The sequence below is a fragment of the Ips typographus genome, linkage group LG5, assembly GCF_016097725.1.
Source record: "Ips typographus isolate SLU linkage group LG5, UJ_Ityp_2.0, whole genome shotgun sequence".
Classification (NCBI taxonomy): Eukaryota; Metazoa; Arthropoda; class Insecta; order Coleoptera; family Curculionidae; genus Ips; species Ips typographus.
This window is the reverse complement of record NC_138426.1, coordinates 875,581-891,625: the sequence shown is the minus strand read 5'-3', so window position 1 is coordinate 891,625 and position 16,045 is coordinate 875,581. Positions and strand designations below refer to the sequence as shown.

The 16,045-nt window shown below is 34.5% G+C and overlaps 1 protein-coding gene across 4 annotated transcripts in view; it reads left to right on the top strand.

Annotated features, from left to right (window-relative positions):
- The window catches only part of dsx (transcription factor doublesex), a 164,785-nt gene that overhangs the window by 95,147 nt on the left and 53,593 nt on the right, over positions 1 to 16,045 (top strand). Inside the window, exons 3-4 of one of the 4 annotated variants that reach the window (XM_081980712.1) lie at positions 4,021 to 4,102; positions 4,258 to 4,553. The exons of 2 other annotated variants lie outside the window; for them this stretch is intronic. In XM_081980712.1, coding sequence (XP_081836838.1) covers positions 4,021 to 4,102; positions 4,258 to 4,321 — 146 coding nt within the window. In that variant the 3' untranslated portion in view covers positions 4,322 to 4,553. Of the gene's footprint in view, positions 1 to 4,020; positions 4,103 to 4,257; positions 4,554 to 16,045 lie in introns of those variants that run through there. One more of the 4 variants, XM_081980711.1, reaches the window with a different exon arrangement.

Here is a 16,045-nt window from a genome sequence, read left to right as displayed (position 1 = left end):
CCGAAAACAGTTTTGACTGAATTTTACAGCTACTACTTTAACCTTCAATAACTCGGTTATGTTGACAGTTGCAAGGTAGTTTAATGTGTCGATTTAAAGAATGATTTCTCGACTTTCTGGTTTTTTTAATACTTTTTTTTTTTTTGGACACGAAAATTGGGTTTTTAACGATATGGCTGCTATAGGGTGTCAAAATTTTGCTGCAACTATGAAACATGCATATCTTTTAATAATGTAAATATGTGGGACATATTTGAATTATTCTAATTTACTGTTAAGTGTTTTTTATTTTTTTAATTTAAATTTAAAACAATAACAACTTTTTTTATGTATCTGAACTATAAAACAGAGTGGCTGATCTAACACAATTTTTCTAAATTAATCCAGCATATTTTTCCATTTATTTGACGATCAATTAATTATATAAGTCCTCATTAGAACTATTATCACTTATTTGATGTAGAATACGAAAACATTGTTTATAATTGTATTAGTTTTGTACGACCTAAAAACGCAATATTCTTGACCTTGCACATTGAAATTTAGCTTTGTATCCAGGCCTAGATAAACCTAATTTAAGAATTTCTATGTAATATTCAGCAAGTCAATTTGGATATGCTTCAAAACTGTTCGTCACTTGGGTGTCATCATCCAAATTGTAGGCTTGTTTTACAGAAAAATACAGTGGCGGCGTACCAGAGAAGGCAAAAGGAAGACTAACCCTACAAAAAATTGAGGAATATCTCGTAAATGAGTGGTTAGAATCGGTCAGGGGATTACAGTTTTTGGTACAAGTTACTTCAAAAAGATTTGAAGTACGTCAAAATGACAGATAACCTGATCGTTCAAAGTTAGGACTTCCAGAAAACATAAAAACCAAAAACATTCGTTGTTTAGAAGGTCGAAATTCCCTTAAAAGAAACCAGTAAACTGATGAAATTTAACGTAAAGTTTATAATTATTGTGAAACAAAATTGATCCTATTTTGCCTGCCAAATTAATTTTCCAAAATTTCTCAGCATTACAAATTTAAATTGAAAAAAGTCACTTTATCTTGGATGGTAACGTTATTCACCCTGTAATTCTGTCAGAATTGTACTCTTTCCATTAAGCGAGATATGGGGTGAAACACGTTAGTGTCACTTTGACAGCAAAACCAATTTTCAAAAATTTGTCAATCGGCTGTATGTATTTAGAGCATTGCTGACAGTTTTAGTGTTAACTAGAAACAAACAAAATGTTTTGTCACTAAGTATCACAATCGTCTGCGATTCATCCAAATTGTAACGAAAATTTCCATTAAAATGCTAAAAAGTTTTATGCCAATTTCGACCTTACGCACATCAAATTTTCTGTTTAAATAAAGCAAATTTTAGCACTGAAAAATATGTTTAAGTTTTCTTTTTTAAGAAGCAAAAAATAGATCTGACAGTACAAGAGTAGGGACTTTTTTTTTGATTATCTCGTAATGTGGAAATTTACAGGGTTTGGCCTAATTCACTTTGATTTACAAGAATTACAACTGAAATGACAATTAGGTATTTTGGTTTTATAGCTCCACGTTCTGACTGATGCACACTTTGACAGTTGTCACGTGACATCAAGACACTTTTTTTATTGAATTTTGACGTCACAACTGTCAAAAAAAGCTCATTAAGCTGTAAAGTCAATTTTCTGATTTACAACTACAGCAGAAATGACAAATACTTCGGTTTTATAGCTCCACGTTCTGTCTGAGGCAAGTTTTGCCAGTTGTCACGTGACATAAAGATACTTTTTGATTTAAATTTGACGTCACAACTGTAAAAAAAACCGCCCATGAAGCTGTAAAGTCAATTATCTGATTTACAACAATTACAGCAAAAATAACAATTATTTCGGTTTTATAGTTCCACGTTCTGACTGAGGCAAGTTTTGACAGTTGTTACGTGTCACAAATATACTTTTCGATTGAATTTTGACGTCACAACTGTCAAAAAGCCGCTCATGAAGCTGTAAAGTCAATTATCCAATTTACAACAATTACAGCAGCAATGACAATTATTCCAGTTTTATACCTCGCTTTCTGACTGAGGCAAGTTTTGACAGTTGTCACGTGACACTAAGATACTACTCGATTGAATTTTGACGTCACAACTGTCAAAAAACTGCTCATAAAACTGTAAAGTCAATTTTCTGATTTACAAGAATTACAGCAAAAATGACATTCATTTCGGTTTTATAGTTCCACGTTCTGACTGAGGCAAGTTTTGACAGTTGTTACGTGTCACAAATATACTTTTCGATTGAATTTTGACGTCACAACTGTCAAAAAGCCGCTCATGAAGCTGTAAAGTCAATTGTCCGATTTACAACAACTACAGCAGAAATGACAAGTATTTCGGTTTTATAGCTCCACGTTCTGACTGAGGCACACTTTGACAGTTGTCACGTGACATCAAGACACTTTTCGATTGAATTTTGACTTCACGACTGTCAAAAAACCGCTCATAAAGCTGTAAAGTCAATTTTCTGATTTACAAGAATTACAGCAAAAATGACATTCATTTCGGTTTTATAGCTCCACGTTCTGACTGAGGCAACTTTTGACAGTTGTCACGTAATACAAAGATACTTTTCGATTGAATTTTGACGTCACAACTGTCAAAAAACCGCTCATGAAACTATAAAGTCAATTTTCTTATTTACAACAATTACAGCAGAAATGAGAATTATGTCGGTTTTATAGCTCCACATTCTGACTGAGGCAAGTTTTGACAGTTGTCACGTGACATCAAGAGACTTTTTGGTTTAAATTTGACGTCACATCTGTCAAAAAACCAACCATAAAGCTGTAAAATCATTTTTCTGATTTACAAGAATTACAGCAGAAATGACAATTATTTCGGTTTTATAGCTCCACATTCTGACTGAGGCAAGTTTTGACAGTTGTCACGTGACACAAAGATACTTTTCGATTGAATTTTAACGTCATAACTGTCAAAAAACCAACCATAAAGCTGTAAAGTCAATTTTCTGATTTACAAGAATTACAGCAGAAATGACAATTATTTCGGTTTTATAGCTCCACGTTCTGACTGAAACAAGTTTCGACAATTGTCACGTGACATCAAGAGACTTTTCGATTGAATTTTGATGTCACAACTGTCAAAAAACCGCTCCTGAAGCTGTAAAGTCAAATTTCTGACTTACGAGAATTACAGCAGAAATTACAATTATTTAGGTTTTATAGCTCCACATTCTGACAGGCAAGTTTTGACAGTTGTCACGTGACATTAAGAGACTTTTCGATTGAATTTTGATGTCACAACTGTCAAAAAACCGCTCCTGAAGCTGTAAAGTCAAATTTCTGACTTACAAGAATTACAGCAGAAATTACAATTATTTCGGTTTTATAGCTCCACATTCTGACAGGCAAGTTTTGACAGTTGTCACGTGACATCAAGAGACTTTTTGGTTTAAATTTAACGTCACATCTGTCAAAAAACCAACCATAAAGCTGTAAAATCATTTTTTTTTTTACCAGAATTACAGCAGAAATGAAAACTATTTCGGTTTTATAGCTCCACGTTCTGACTGAGGCAAGTTTTGACAGTTGTCACGTGACACAAAGATACTTTTCGATTGAATTTTGACGTCACAACTGTCAAAAAACCGCTCATAAAACTGTAAAGTCAATTTTCTAATTTACAAGAATTACAGTTTTTGGACAAAAAATTAAAACTCAATTTTTTCCAAAAAATAGTTTTGCACCTTTTGCTTCTCATCCTTGTAACTCGGTTATTTTGACAGATACGTCAAAATGACTCATAAACCGTTTTGTGGCCAAGACTTTCAGCTTTCAGAACCATCAAAAAAATTAGTGTGTAGCGGTACAAATTACGCCGCTAGAGGGCGTCAAACTTGAAATGAATAGCGTTAGCCTTCCAGGCAAATTTCCTCCCGCGCCGCCTCTGTAAAAACATGTTTTAAGTTAAGATTAGTACGTATGGATGAGCTTTAATGTTTTCTATTCAACAGGACAACGTGTTGTAAACGAATATTCAAGATTACACAACCTGAACATGTACGATGGCGTGGAGCTGCGGCCTTCAACCCGTCAGTATGGATGATTAAAAGCTAATTAATTAACTAATCAAAATTAAATAATCTTTTTGCAAAAAATTTTTTTCCATCACAAATTCAGCTTCTTTCCAATCAATTGTTTTTACAAATTTCATTTCAGTGATCAAACTTTTTTTCTTTTACAATCTGCAGATATGAAGACTATGCAAGACAGAAGACTCAGCTACTCGGAGCAGCCAGCTTTCAAATCGGTTAATCTTCAGTTTAAGTGCAACTTACTACTATAAAATCACAGTTTTTGCTGCGCAGTTTTAGTATTCTTATAAGTTTATTTCATTTTTGCATCAACCAACAGAGTATTTTTTAAGTAATAAGGACAGTGCTAAAACCATCACAAACTTTTTGCATCAAGCTTAATTTAATGTAATTTTGTGAGTTGTGAAGATTATTTGGACTGTAGAAGAAAGAATAACATATTGGTGTGGTGATTTTTGGTAAGTATTTTAACTGTATAATGTGCCAGATTATTATTGATACAGCCAAAGTTATTGAATCCAGTTCTAGAGCATTACCAAACTATATAAAAAAAACTTTCCAAATATCTATATTCATTAGAAAAAAAGGATAATTACGATTGTGTTTGCGGGAATTTCCTTATTCGCTTAGAAAAATTGAAAATTTGGCAACGTTGCACTACTTCTTCGCATTGACAACCTATCCATTTGAAATTATCACTTTTTACCTTAAAACGAAAACTCCATAGTGCATAGCTCCGTTATTTGAAGAGTTACAGCAAAAAGTATGGACTAAGGAGTTGTAGACAATTTCATGGTCTACGATTTTGCTTCAAAGAATTTTTGCTCTAAAGTGCCATTTGAGGGAGTTACTCTCCGAAAACTGTTTGCATGCACTTAAGTCCCTTAGTTGCCCCAGCATTATCCCTGGGTTTTTGTTTAGTTGAGACTAATGTTGCCAGGTCTACCGTTAAAACGGTATATCTACTGTTTTTGGAGTTCTTATACCGTTCTCCTGTTTTTTGTATATATCCACCGTTTTTAATTACGTTAATGCTATTATGTTGGTTGTGAAATTTTTCATATACTTTTTCAGTTTATTGAATAGGAAATTTAATAAGGATTCTAAAAATGCACTTAAAAGAGCCATTTTCTTACTCCAAATTATTTTCTAAAACCACGTGATGTCTGTCACTATTGTCAAAATTTTACTAGAATTTTCAAGAATTACATTTTAACACAGTTTTCGAAACAAGACGATTTTCTGAGATTTAACAGTTATTTTGACAATTGTCACTTCATAGTTTAGCTAAATAGTCTTCTGAAATCATGTGACAACTGTCACTAACGTTAAAATTGTCAAACTGTGCTCTAAAGTGGCAAAAATCAGGATTTAAAAACGTTTTATTGCAGTATTTGAGATAAAACGACTTTTTGAGATTTATGACAGTTATTTTGCCAATTATCACGTGACCGTGTAACTAAATAGTGTTCTAAAATCATGTGACAACTGTCACTAACTTCAAAATTGTCAAACTGTGCTCTAAAGTGGCAAAAATCAGGATTTAAAAACGTTTTATTGCAGTATTTGAGATAAAACGACTTTTTGAGATTTATGACAGTTATTTTGCCAATTATCACGTGACCGTGTAACTAAATAGTGTTCTAGAATCACGTGACAACTGTCACTAACGTCAAAATTGTCAAACTGTGCTCTAAAGTGGCAAAAATCAGGATTTAAAAACGTTTTATTGCAGTATTTGAGATAAAACGACTTTTTGAGATTTATGACAGTTATTTTGCCAATTATCACGTGACCGTCTAACTAAATAGTGTTCTACAATCACGTGACAACTGTCACTAACGTGAAAACTGTCAAACCATGCTCAAAAGTCGCAAAAATCAGGGTTTAGAAACGTTTTCTTGCAGTATTTGATATAAAACGTGTTTCTGAGATTTATGACAGTTATTTTGATAATTGTCACGTTATAGTCTAGCTGAAGAGTCTTTTTAAATCACGTGACATCTGCCACTAACTTCAAAACTGTCAAACCATGCTCAAAAGTTGCAAAAATCAGGATTTAGAAACGTTTTCTTGCAGTATTTGATATAAAACGTGTTTCTGAGATTTATGACAGTTATTTTGATAATTGTCACGTTATAGTCTAGCTAAATAGTCTTTTAAAATCACGTGACAACTGTCACAAACGTCAAAACTGTCAAATCATGCTCAAAAGTTGCAAAAATCAGTGTTTAGAAACGTTTTCTTGCAGTATTCGATATAAAGAGAGTTTTTGAGATTTATGATTTTTGACAATGGTCACGTGACTGCCTAGCTATGAAGATGAATTTGTTTTGATCTTCCGTTTTTTGACTGATATTTTTACCGCTATTAAATATTTTGACTTGGCAACACTGATTGAAACAGAAAAACAACAAAATTTTCAATTTACACCCGTTTAACATGCTTATTTTAACAGATACGTCAAAATGACATATAACATAATTTGTAGTCCAGAGTACCAGCTTTCAGAAAATATAAAAATATCATGGTGTACCCGTGAGAATTACGCCGTTAGAGGGCGCCAAACTCAAACTTATATTATACGTAGAATGTTTATTGCTGCACTCATTTCGCTCTGCTTTTATAATAATAAATTGTAAACACATTATTTATTCGAACCTACTACACGTTAAGTGCAATTCAGTTTTGTAATCTACTTGAAAATTTTCAGAGGAGGGAAGAAAGTATTAAGTACTACTCTACAGTATTAATCTCTACTTATCACAAAAATATTTGCACCGGTTGTTTCAAAGCATTTTCAGGTGATTATCATTCAACAATTTATAATAAACTAGAAAACGCGCGTGTATTCTACTTAGTAACAATTTAAGCACGTGTCGTGTAATTTCATTGCCAAGCGCAAGGTCGACGCAGCCGTTAATCAAACGATGGAAGAAAGTTTTGATATCGATCTTAAACTGCATGTATGCTCGTTTTATGTGCATGGATTGCGACATTTTCAGCACTAATTCGTGTTGATTTTTCCGCACAAATTTTTCATTTAAACGAGACATAATTGGGGCGTTAAATATGACACGAAAGTGTCGAGTTTGCCAAAACTATTTTCTCACGACATGTGTTTGACCTTAAACTTGCCCGGCTTAGTAAAAATATGAACCCGGAATGACGTAATCTGTTTGCACTTTGTATACAAAACAACCTATTAAATGCGCAGGGAATGTCGATTAATGAGAAGCACATTTCGACGATAGGTCAGTGTTTGCAAATCATAGTATAATCGAATCAGGACCGTAACAATATTTTTGAGGTTATGTTTGCAAAATAATACCACTTCTCTGTAGAAAGTAATGATGAACATACAGGCAGGCGCAATAGTGTGAGAAAGGGGTAAGGGAAGTCGCCATATTGGTCAACCACTTTTAAGTGCAAAAAAAAATCGTAGTACAACCAAAGAAAACATTATTATTTTGACTCCACGTCAATGATCTATGAGCATGCCAACCGGAAATTTACGGCAGCCATATGCAACATCCACTTTTGTCATGATCATTACAAAGTCAGCTCAACAACAGGAAAACCTATGGATCAACGGAGAACCAATAGAGAAAGTTAGCAAATACAAATACTTAGGAACAACGGTTAATGAAGATAATGAGTACACCGAAGAAATTAAAGCAAGATTTGGACAGGCCAGAACCATCTTAATCTACACCTTAGAGTCAGAATATTGAGATGCTATGTTTTCTCGGTGTTGCTGTACGGGATGGAATCCTGGACGTTAAAGAAAGAGATAAGCGACCGACTGGAAGCATTCGAGATGTGGTCATATAGAAGGATCTTGAGAATAGGTTGGGTGGACATGGTAGCAAACGAGGAGGTACTGGGAAGAATGAGAAAAGAAAAGGAAATATTAAACACAATTAAAATAAAGAAGCTGCAATTTCTGGGCCATGTGATGAGGGGAGATAAATATGTATTGTTGCAGAACCTTATGCAGAGAAAGATACAGGGTAAAAGAAGCAGAGGAAGAAGACGTATCTCTTGGTTGAATAACCTGAGAGGATGGTATAACTGTAGTTCCACTGAGTTGTTTAGAGCTGCAGCATCAAAAGTGAGGATAGCCATGATGATTGCCAACCTTCTGAGAGGAGATGGCACTTAAAGAAGAAGAAGACGAATAGACAGAACCATATCCAAGTGGATGTGCCAAATGCTGACTACAAGAACCGCTGAAACAAACGTGAGTGGGAACAACTTTCAGATCAGCACAAATCGAGGATTGTCCACAAGGAGAGGTCCTATCCTAGACGAACTTCTCGGAATTCTTACCGGGAACGGAGTAACTTGTCTTGGCTATGCTGACGACATAGTCATTATGGCCAAAGACAAATTCGAAGGAACCCTCTGTGGTCTCGTAGAAAGGGAGCTAGAGACCACCAGAAGATGGTGTTTATCAGTGGGATTGAAAATCAACTCATTAATAACCACAGTGGTATCTTTCACCAGGAAAACAAGACTTCAGCACTTGAGAAATATCCGCCTCAATGACGAAAACTTAGAATTGCGGCAAGAGGTTAAGTATCTAGGACTTACCCTGGACTCAAAACTTATCTGGAACCGCCACGTAGATTGCCAGCAAGGCAAGTTCATCACTGATGGTGTGCAGGAACATTGCGGGAAAGACGTGGGTCATCATGATAGTGAGACCTATGATCACAGACGGTGCAGTAGTGTGGCACAGAAAAACCGAAGTTGCCACAACAAGGAAGACATTGAAGAAGGTGCAGATACTTGCATGTCTTTGCCTAACGGGAGCAATGAGATCGACCTCCCCACGACAGCACTAGAGGTAATTCTCGACCTCACACCGCTCCACATCATGGTGAGAAGAACTGCTTGGGGAGCATATCTCAGGTTGGATAAGGCGGGATTTAAAAGGAGAGCACACAGTGCAAGGGAATCACTGCCTACTGGCAGTGCACACCTCCCCAATCTCCCAACCGACGAAATCATCAGGAAGTTTAGTTTTCAAAAACAATTTCGAACGGAACTGAGCACCAAGAGAGATTGGAGCAGAGAATCCATTCAAACATTGGGAAAAAATACCATAATATGGTATACGGACGGATCTAAAACTCTCGAGGGGACTGGTGCAGGAGTCTACAGGCCTCTCACCAAATACTCCGAACCCATGGGCCAGTTCCCTTGCATTTTTCAAGCGGAAATTCACTGAATTTTCGAGATTAAAAACGACATTATCCGGATCACGTGACTGTTGTTGACTAATTTTAACTTAACTTTGCAGTGTTGCCAGCTCAGAATTTAAATTGCCACGTTCACGTGACGTGCTTTTGCAATTCCAGATTTCCAGAACTGTTTAAATATAATTTATAGACACTTCAAAGTTAAAGATGACAATATCCAGGTCACGTGACTGTGGTTGACAAGTTTTAACTTAATTTTACAGTGTTGCCAGCTGTGAATTTAAATTATTACCATCACGTGACGTGCCTTTACTACCTCAGCTTTCCCGTCTCCCTAAATGTAGTTTACAGACTTTTCGAGATTAAAGGCGACATTTTCCGAGTCACGTGACTGTTGTTGACAAATTTTAATTTAACTTTGCAGTGTTGCCAGCTCAGAATTTAAATTGTCACGATCACATGACGTGCTTTTACAATTCCAGATTTTCCATCTGTTTAAATGTAATTTATAGACATTTCAAAGTTAAAGATGACAATATCCGGGTCACGTGACCGTGGTTGACAAGTTTTAAGTTAACTTTACTGTGTTGTCAGATAGGAATTTAAATTGCCACGATCACGTGACGTACTTTCACATTCCCAGATTTTCCAACTGTTTAAATGTACTTTATAGACATTTTAATGTTAAAAATGACAATATCCGGGTCACGTGACCGTGGTTGACAAGTTTTAACTTAATTTTACAGTGTTGCCAGCTGTGAATTTAAATTATTCCAATCACGTGATGTGGCTTTACAACTTTAGCTTTAGCGACTGTTTAAATTTAATTTACAGACTTTTCGAGGTTGAGAAGGACAATTTCTGACATTTCTGGTTGACAAGTTTCAACTTTACAGTGTTGCCAACTTGGAGCATTTGCAATTCCAGCCGTTAATTACATTTAAACAGTTGGCAAAGACTCTTAACGACGACATTTCCCGGGTCACGTGACTGTTGTATAGAACAAGTTTCAACTTCACTTTACAGTGTTGCCAGCTGAGAATTTAAATTGCCACGATTGCGTGAGGTGCTTTTACAATTTCAGCTTTCGCGACTATTTGAATCTAATTTACAGCCTTTTCGAGGTTAAGACGACAATTTCCGGATCACGTTGTGACTATTGTTGACAAGTTTAAGTTAGGTTAGGTTCGTAGGATATAGGTATCAATTCGTACAATTTGGTAATAACATCACCGGAAATCATATTTAAACAAATTATACTTTATCTATGCTAAATAATATACAGGGTGGTCCAGTTTTAAATGTCACTAATTCACCAATCCATAGCCAATTAAAAAATAAGTTTACATTCATTATGTCATTTTCCTGAAAAGTGCTTCCTAAGGAAAATACAGTCCTTCAAATTTCTGTTTAAAAAATCGTTTTTTGTGTCATAACTGTCAGACCGTTGGAGCAATATTGATCAAATTTGGAACAAGCACTTTATTACACGTTATTACGGTCAAAGACCCAAAACTAACCCAACCCAACTTAAAAATTGTCTTGGAAACGGAAAATTCACTTAAGAAGTTTAAAAAATATTATTGTAGCCAGTTTTCATAATTTCCAGACAAACTAAAAGACTTTAGTTTTGAAAATTGAATTAGAAAAGATAAAAATTTCAGAAGCTTAAAAATTGTGTTTGTAACCAGTTTTCATGCAAATCGAGAGACTACAAATTGACTTGTAGACATAAAAACTACTTTTTCAAGAACTTGTTACTACAAATTCTTACATTTAAACCTTAAAAATTGACTTGAACCCCAAAATGTGACTGAACTAATGAAAAGTGACATCAGAAGCTTAAAATTTGCATTTGAAGTAAGTTTTCATAATTTGAAGACAAATTTCAATATTTTAGTCTTGAAAATAGTCTTAGATGCAGGACATTTGCATTAGATTCATGAAAATTGTCTTGAAAACGAACTTTTCGTGCTTTTTACTTTGCTTTTCAGTTTCTTCGAATTTTGGACTATTTTTAGTGCTTCAAAACTGCTTTCAGCTTGGAAAATCGAGTTTTACGACTATCTTCACCAAGTTATTGACATAGCAAATTTAAAAAACAATTTTTACATTCTTCATAGACTTAAAATGGCATTCGAAGCTTTGTCACTATTAAATCGACTTCTAGACACCTCAGTGCTAAAAATTCGCGTATTTCTTAATAAACTAGACTGTTTTTAGTGTTTTAAGGCTGTTTTCAGTGCCTCAAAGCGAGTTTCAAGACTATCTGTACAAAGTTTTTGTCTTATCAGGCCTAAAAGCCAGTGTGTCCACTGACCATAGTCTTGAAAATGTTATTTCAAGCTTCTTCACTATTAAATTGACTTCTACACTCATAGGTGCAATAAATTGTAGCATCTCTAAGAAATTCAGACTGTTTTTAGTGCTTTTTAAGACTGAAAAATCGAGTCAAGTTTCTTCAGTAATAAAAGTGAAAAATTTTGGTACCAAATGCTACAATAATAGTCTTGAGAACTAATTTTTAAAAATAAAATAGTCCGAAAATATAATTTACTTCTAGACTTGTTGTCCAGTCCAGAAAATTCAGTTGTACACCAATTAAAGTCTTGAAAATATACTTTTGGACTCTCTTTAGTCCTAGTAAAGTCAGTTCTAGCATTAAAAGTCAACTTTTATACTATTTTTAGTAGTAAAAAATGAGTTTCATGCACAATACAATCTTTGTCTTGATTTCCGGACTTTTTTTAGTTCTTGAATGCCAGTTTCAGACACTCAACCAGGATGGCAGTCTGAGAAAGCGAATCATAAGACCATTCCTAGTAGTAAAAAGCAAGTTTTTAGACTATTCAGTACAAATTTGGACTTTCACAAGTCTTGAATGTTAAGTTTTAAAATGTAAAACGATTTTTTAAATTGAAATTTGGAGGACTGTATCTTCCTTAGGAAACCTTTTTCAGAAAAATGACACAATGCAAGTCAACTTATTTTTTGATTAGCTATCAAATGGTGAATTATTGACACTTAATACTGGACCACCCTGTATAAAGTATAACCTGATTTGCCATACTCCAAACTATTGTTTTAATATTAATTCACATACGACCACACAAACGGTTTAAGTATGAAATAAAAGCGAAAGGTAAAATATCAATTCTAATTGACTAGGTGTGCGATTTTGATAAAAACTTGCCATAAAGTAACGATTATATGGCTATGGACAACATGAACGACTTCTCCAATCCTTAGTATTGTTGGGTGTATTTAGACAGGCTGTGGGTGACCAATATTAGTCTAACAATGTTGTATTTTATGTTATTATATTGCATTACATATCTTGCGTATTAACATTTTAGCATTTTTAACTACTTATGTAAATTACAATAGTTGTTACTAAAGCGCAGAAAAATATTTTTGTAAAAGGACACTTTAAGCTTGAGTGAAGCGAAGCTCTGTTATTTGAGGAGCTATCAGAAAGTGTTAACATAGAAAGTTGTAGCAAATTTCATGGTCTATAAAATTGTATTCAAACGTTGCCATCCTTAAAGGCCTCCTCAAAGAGTTACAAGCCAAAAAGTGACAGAATGCACCAAAGTGTTATCTTTCAACTAGTTGAGTTATTTAAGGAGCTATCAAAAAGTGTTCATATAGAAAGTTGTAGCCAATTGTATGTTCTATATAGAGTTGATGATGTTTTGTTAAACTTATATACAAGGTTGATTATCTTCAAAAATTTTAAATTTTGTACCCGTATAACCAAAATCATCTAACAAGATCACCAACCACATTCCTTCACGTGCACATTCTGAAAGAGCAACATATTCTGCCTCGGTGGAAGATATAGCAACTGTGCTCTGCTTCCTAGTAGTCCAAGAAACTAAAGATCCAAAAATTTGAACTAAGAAACCAGAAGTTGATTTTCTGTCACCAGCCCAAACAGAATCACCATAAGCAATCAAAACATTATCTATATTCTTGGGATAAAATAATTCCAAGTCTGTTGTACCTCTGAGGTACCTGAGTATCCTTTTGAGATTTTGCCAAAGTTTCTCTGTTGGACAGCTTTAACAAGTTCATGATCAACAGCCTCTCGCCAAACTGCAAAGTCATCTCTTGTTTTAGCTTCCTCTAGACCTCTTCGACAAATGAATTAATATTTAATGCAGCATGATAATCTTCATAATCTTGTAGATAAGTTCTCATTTTCCTTACTCTATGTTGGTTTTTGTCTTGTTCTTCATTATTTTCATATTTTTCTTCCCTATCAATAATCTCATCAGTTTTTCCTTCCTCTTGTTCCTGTGTTTGTTTCTCCATATTGTCAATCATACTCACATCTTCTATGTTTATATCAATAATTGTTTCTTCTTGCCTTGCTTCTTGTAAATCAATAATTCTTTTACTTTCATCAAACACTACATCCCTACCAAATTCCACTTTTTCTGTTTCAATATTTCACAGTCTATAGCCATTATGAGTGTAGCCTATCATAATGCAAACTGTCCCTCTAGGATCTAACTTGCTTTCCTGCTTTTGTCTTGGTATGTGTTTGTAAACTACACTTCCAGAAATTCTTAAATTTGCTAAATTTGGTTTTCTGCTGTAGAAAATTTCTGCAGGTGTTATTCCATTCCCTAAAGCTGCTGTAGGACTTCTATTTGTCAGGTAAACTCTCTGCTTTCCCATTGAGCTGTGGTGTGTAAGGTATGGTGGCATTAATTTGTATACCTTTTGACCTACAAAAATTAGTGAAATCCTTGGAAAAATATTCCTTTCCATTATCACAACAAAGAGAAGCAGTTCTAGTGTTAAGTTTAGCAGAAACATCATTAACAAATTGCTTCTAGCAGTCAAAAACCTCACGTTTATGTTTAATTAGATATACAATACAAATATGTGAAAAATCATCTAAAAAGGTGACAAAATAACGTTTGTTTATTCAATGTTAATGCTGAACATTGACAATTGGTTGTTTCAAACTTCTTTAACTTGAATGTCAATTCATATAAACTATTAATTCTGTTCCCAATGGTAATGTTCTGCATTCCTTTATTAATAAACACTTTCTCTGCTTTAAACAATACATCAAATCCAGATCTTTCAAATTTTTGTACTGAAATCTGGCACAAATCAAAACATCTTTTAATGTTAAATCTACATAACCATCAGTTTCACTTTTTAACATTCCTTCAATATTTCCTAGCTCTGTGGCAAAAACTACGACTCTATTCTTAGCAATATTAAGTGGTTTGTCTAACTTACGGCTTTCTTTGAAATAGTTTGCTACTTTAAAACCATGTGATCAGTTGCTCCAGAATCCAAGTACCATTTAACATTCCCTAGAGCAGCTTCTTCACTGGTCAGCATGCATGCAGAGGTCAGGAATTGCAAAACCATCCTCCTCTTCTTGGTCCTGGTCAACTCACACGCACACTCAACAACTTGGTCCAGTTTTTCCAGCAATTTGACCTTTTATGTCCAGCCTTCCCACAGTTATAACAGTTGAATTTAAAGTGTTGTCTCTGACCCATATTTTGACCATTCCTTTCAGTCCAACTATGCCCTCTCTTCATATAATTGCCATGAGGTTTTCCTGATCCCTTTCCCTGAGTATTTAAAACTGAACTTGAATTTGTATTCACATAACTTTCATTTTGATTCATTCTCTTGACTTCCTGATCGAACAATCTCCCTTTAACAAACTCTAATGTGAGTTTGTTTGGTTCCAAAGTTTCAAGGGCTGTAACAAGTGGATCATAATATTTAGGCAACGTCAACAAAAGATGGCAAACAATGTCAGTTTCTTATAATTTGGCACCCACTGACTTCAATTCACGAATAGTCTCCTCAAACGTCACAAAATGAGTTTCCAACAAGTCACCTTGAGATAGTTTCATTGATAATAGCTTTTTCCTCAAAAATAATTGAAATCCTTTGAGCTGAAACACAGCTTCCAAAACCTTCCGTATTCCATAAGCAGTTTTCTTGTCCCTGACATATTCCAAGTAGGAGTTGGCAATTCACTGTATTAATATGGCCTTGCACTTCTTAGCCTGTCTCTGTAATTCTTCATTTGGATTCATTTCCTCATTTTCTATGCATTTCTTGACATCCTTCTAGTGGTCATAGTCCTTTCCACAAAATTGTGATATGCCCAACTTTTCCAGGGCTAACTTTTCTCCTGATACAGCCATTTTTAATGAATCCCACACTTCCAGGAACAACTACATGACTGGGCCTATAACTTGTAGAAATTGGGCTTAAAGGACTGATACTACACTTTAACTTTTACCACTTTTATATTCAAAAACAATCTAAAAAAACAAGATAAACAGAATAATAACAAAGGAATATCCTAACAACTAGCATCTGACTGACAAACAGACCGACACAAGGTTAAGTTTTACTTCTAAACTTAACTAGAGATGTGCAAACTTAAAGGGAAATGATTGCTAATTTCAACACTACTCTACAAGATTACATTTTAGTTGGTGTTTTCACTTCAAAATAAATAAGGTTTGTTTTCGCTTGAGGTAAAAACCATTTACAACGACAAAATCCATTAAAACGCTCGTTTGTTGGAAGCAAAAATCGACCTTATTTACGTCAACTGTGTTGCCCTAAAACGATTTTGTTTCTAAAGGAAAATCAAAGTTTCTGTTTTTTACTGTTACTACCGAAAAAGACAGAAAGTGTCTTTAAACTGGAGCAATTTTCAGCTTAGTTTTCATATAGTA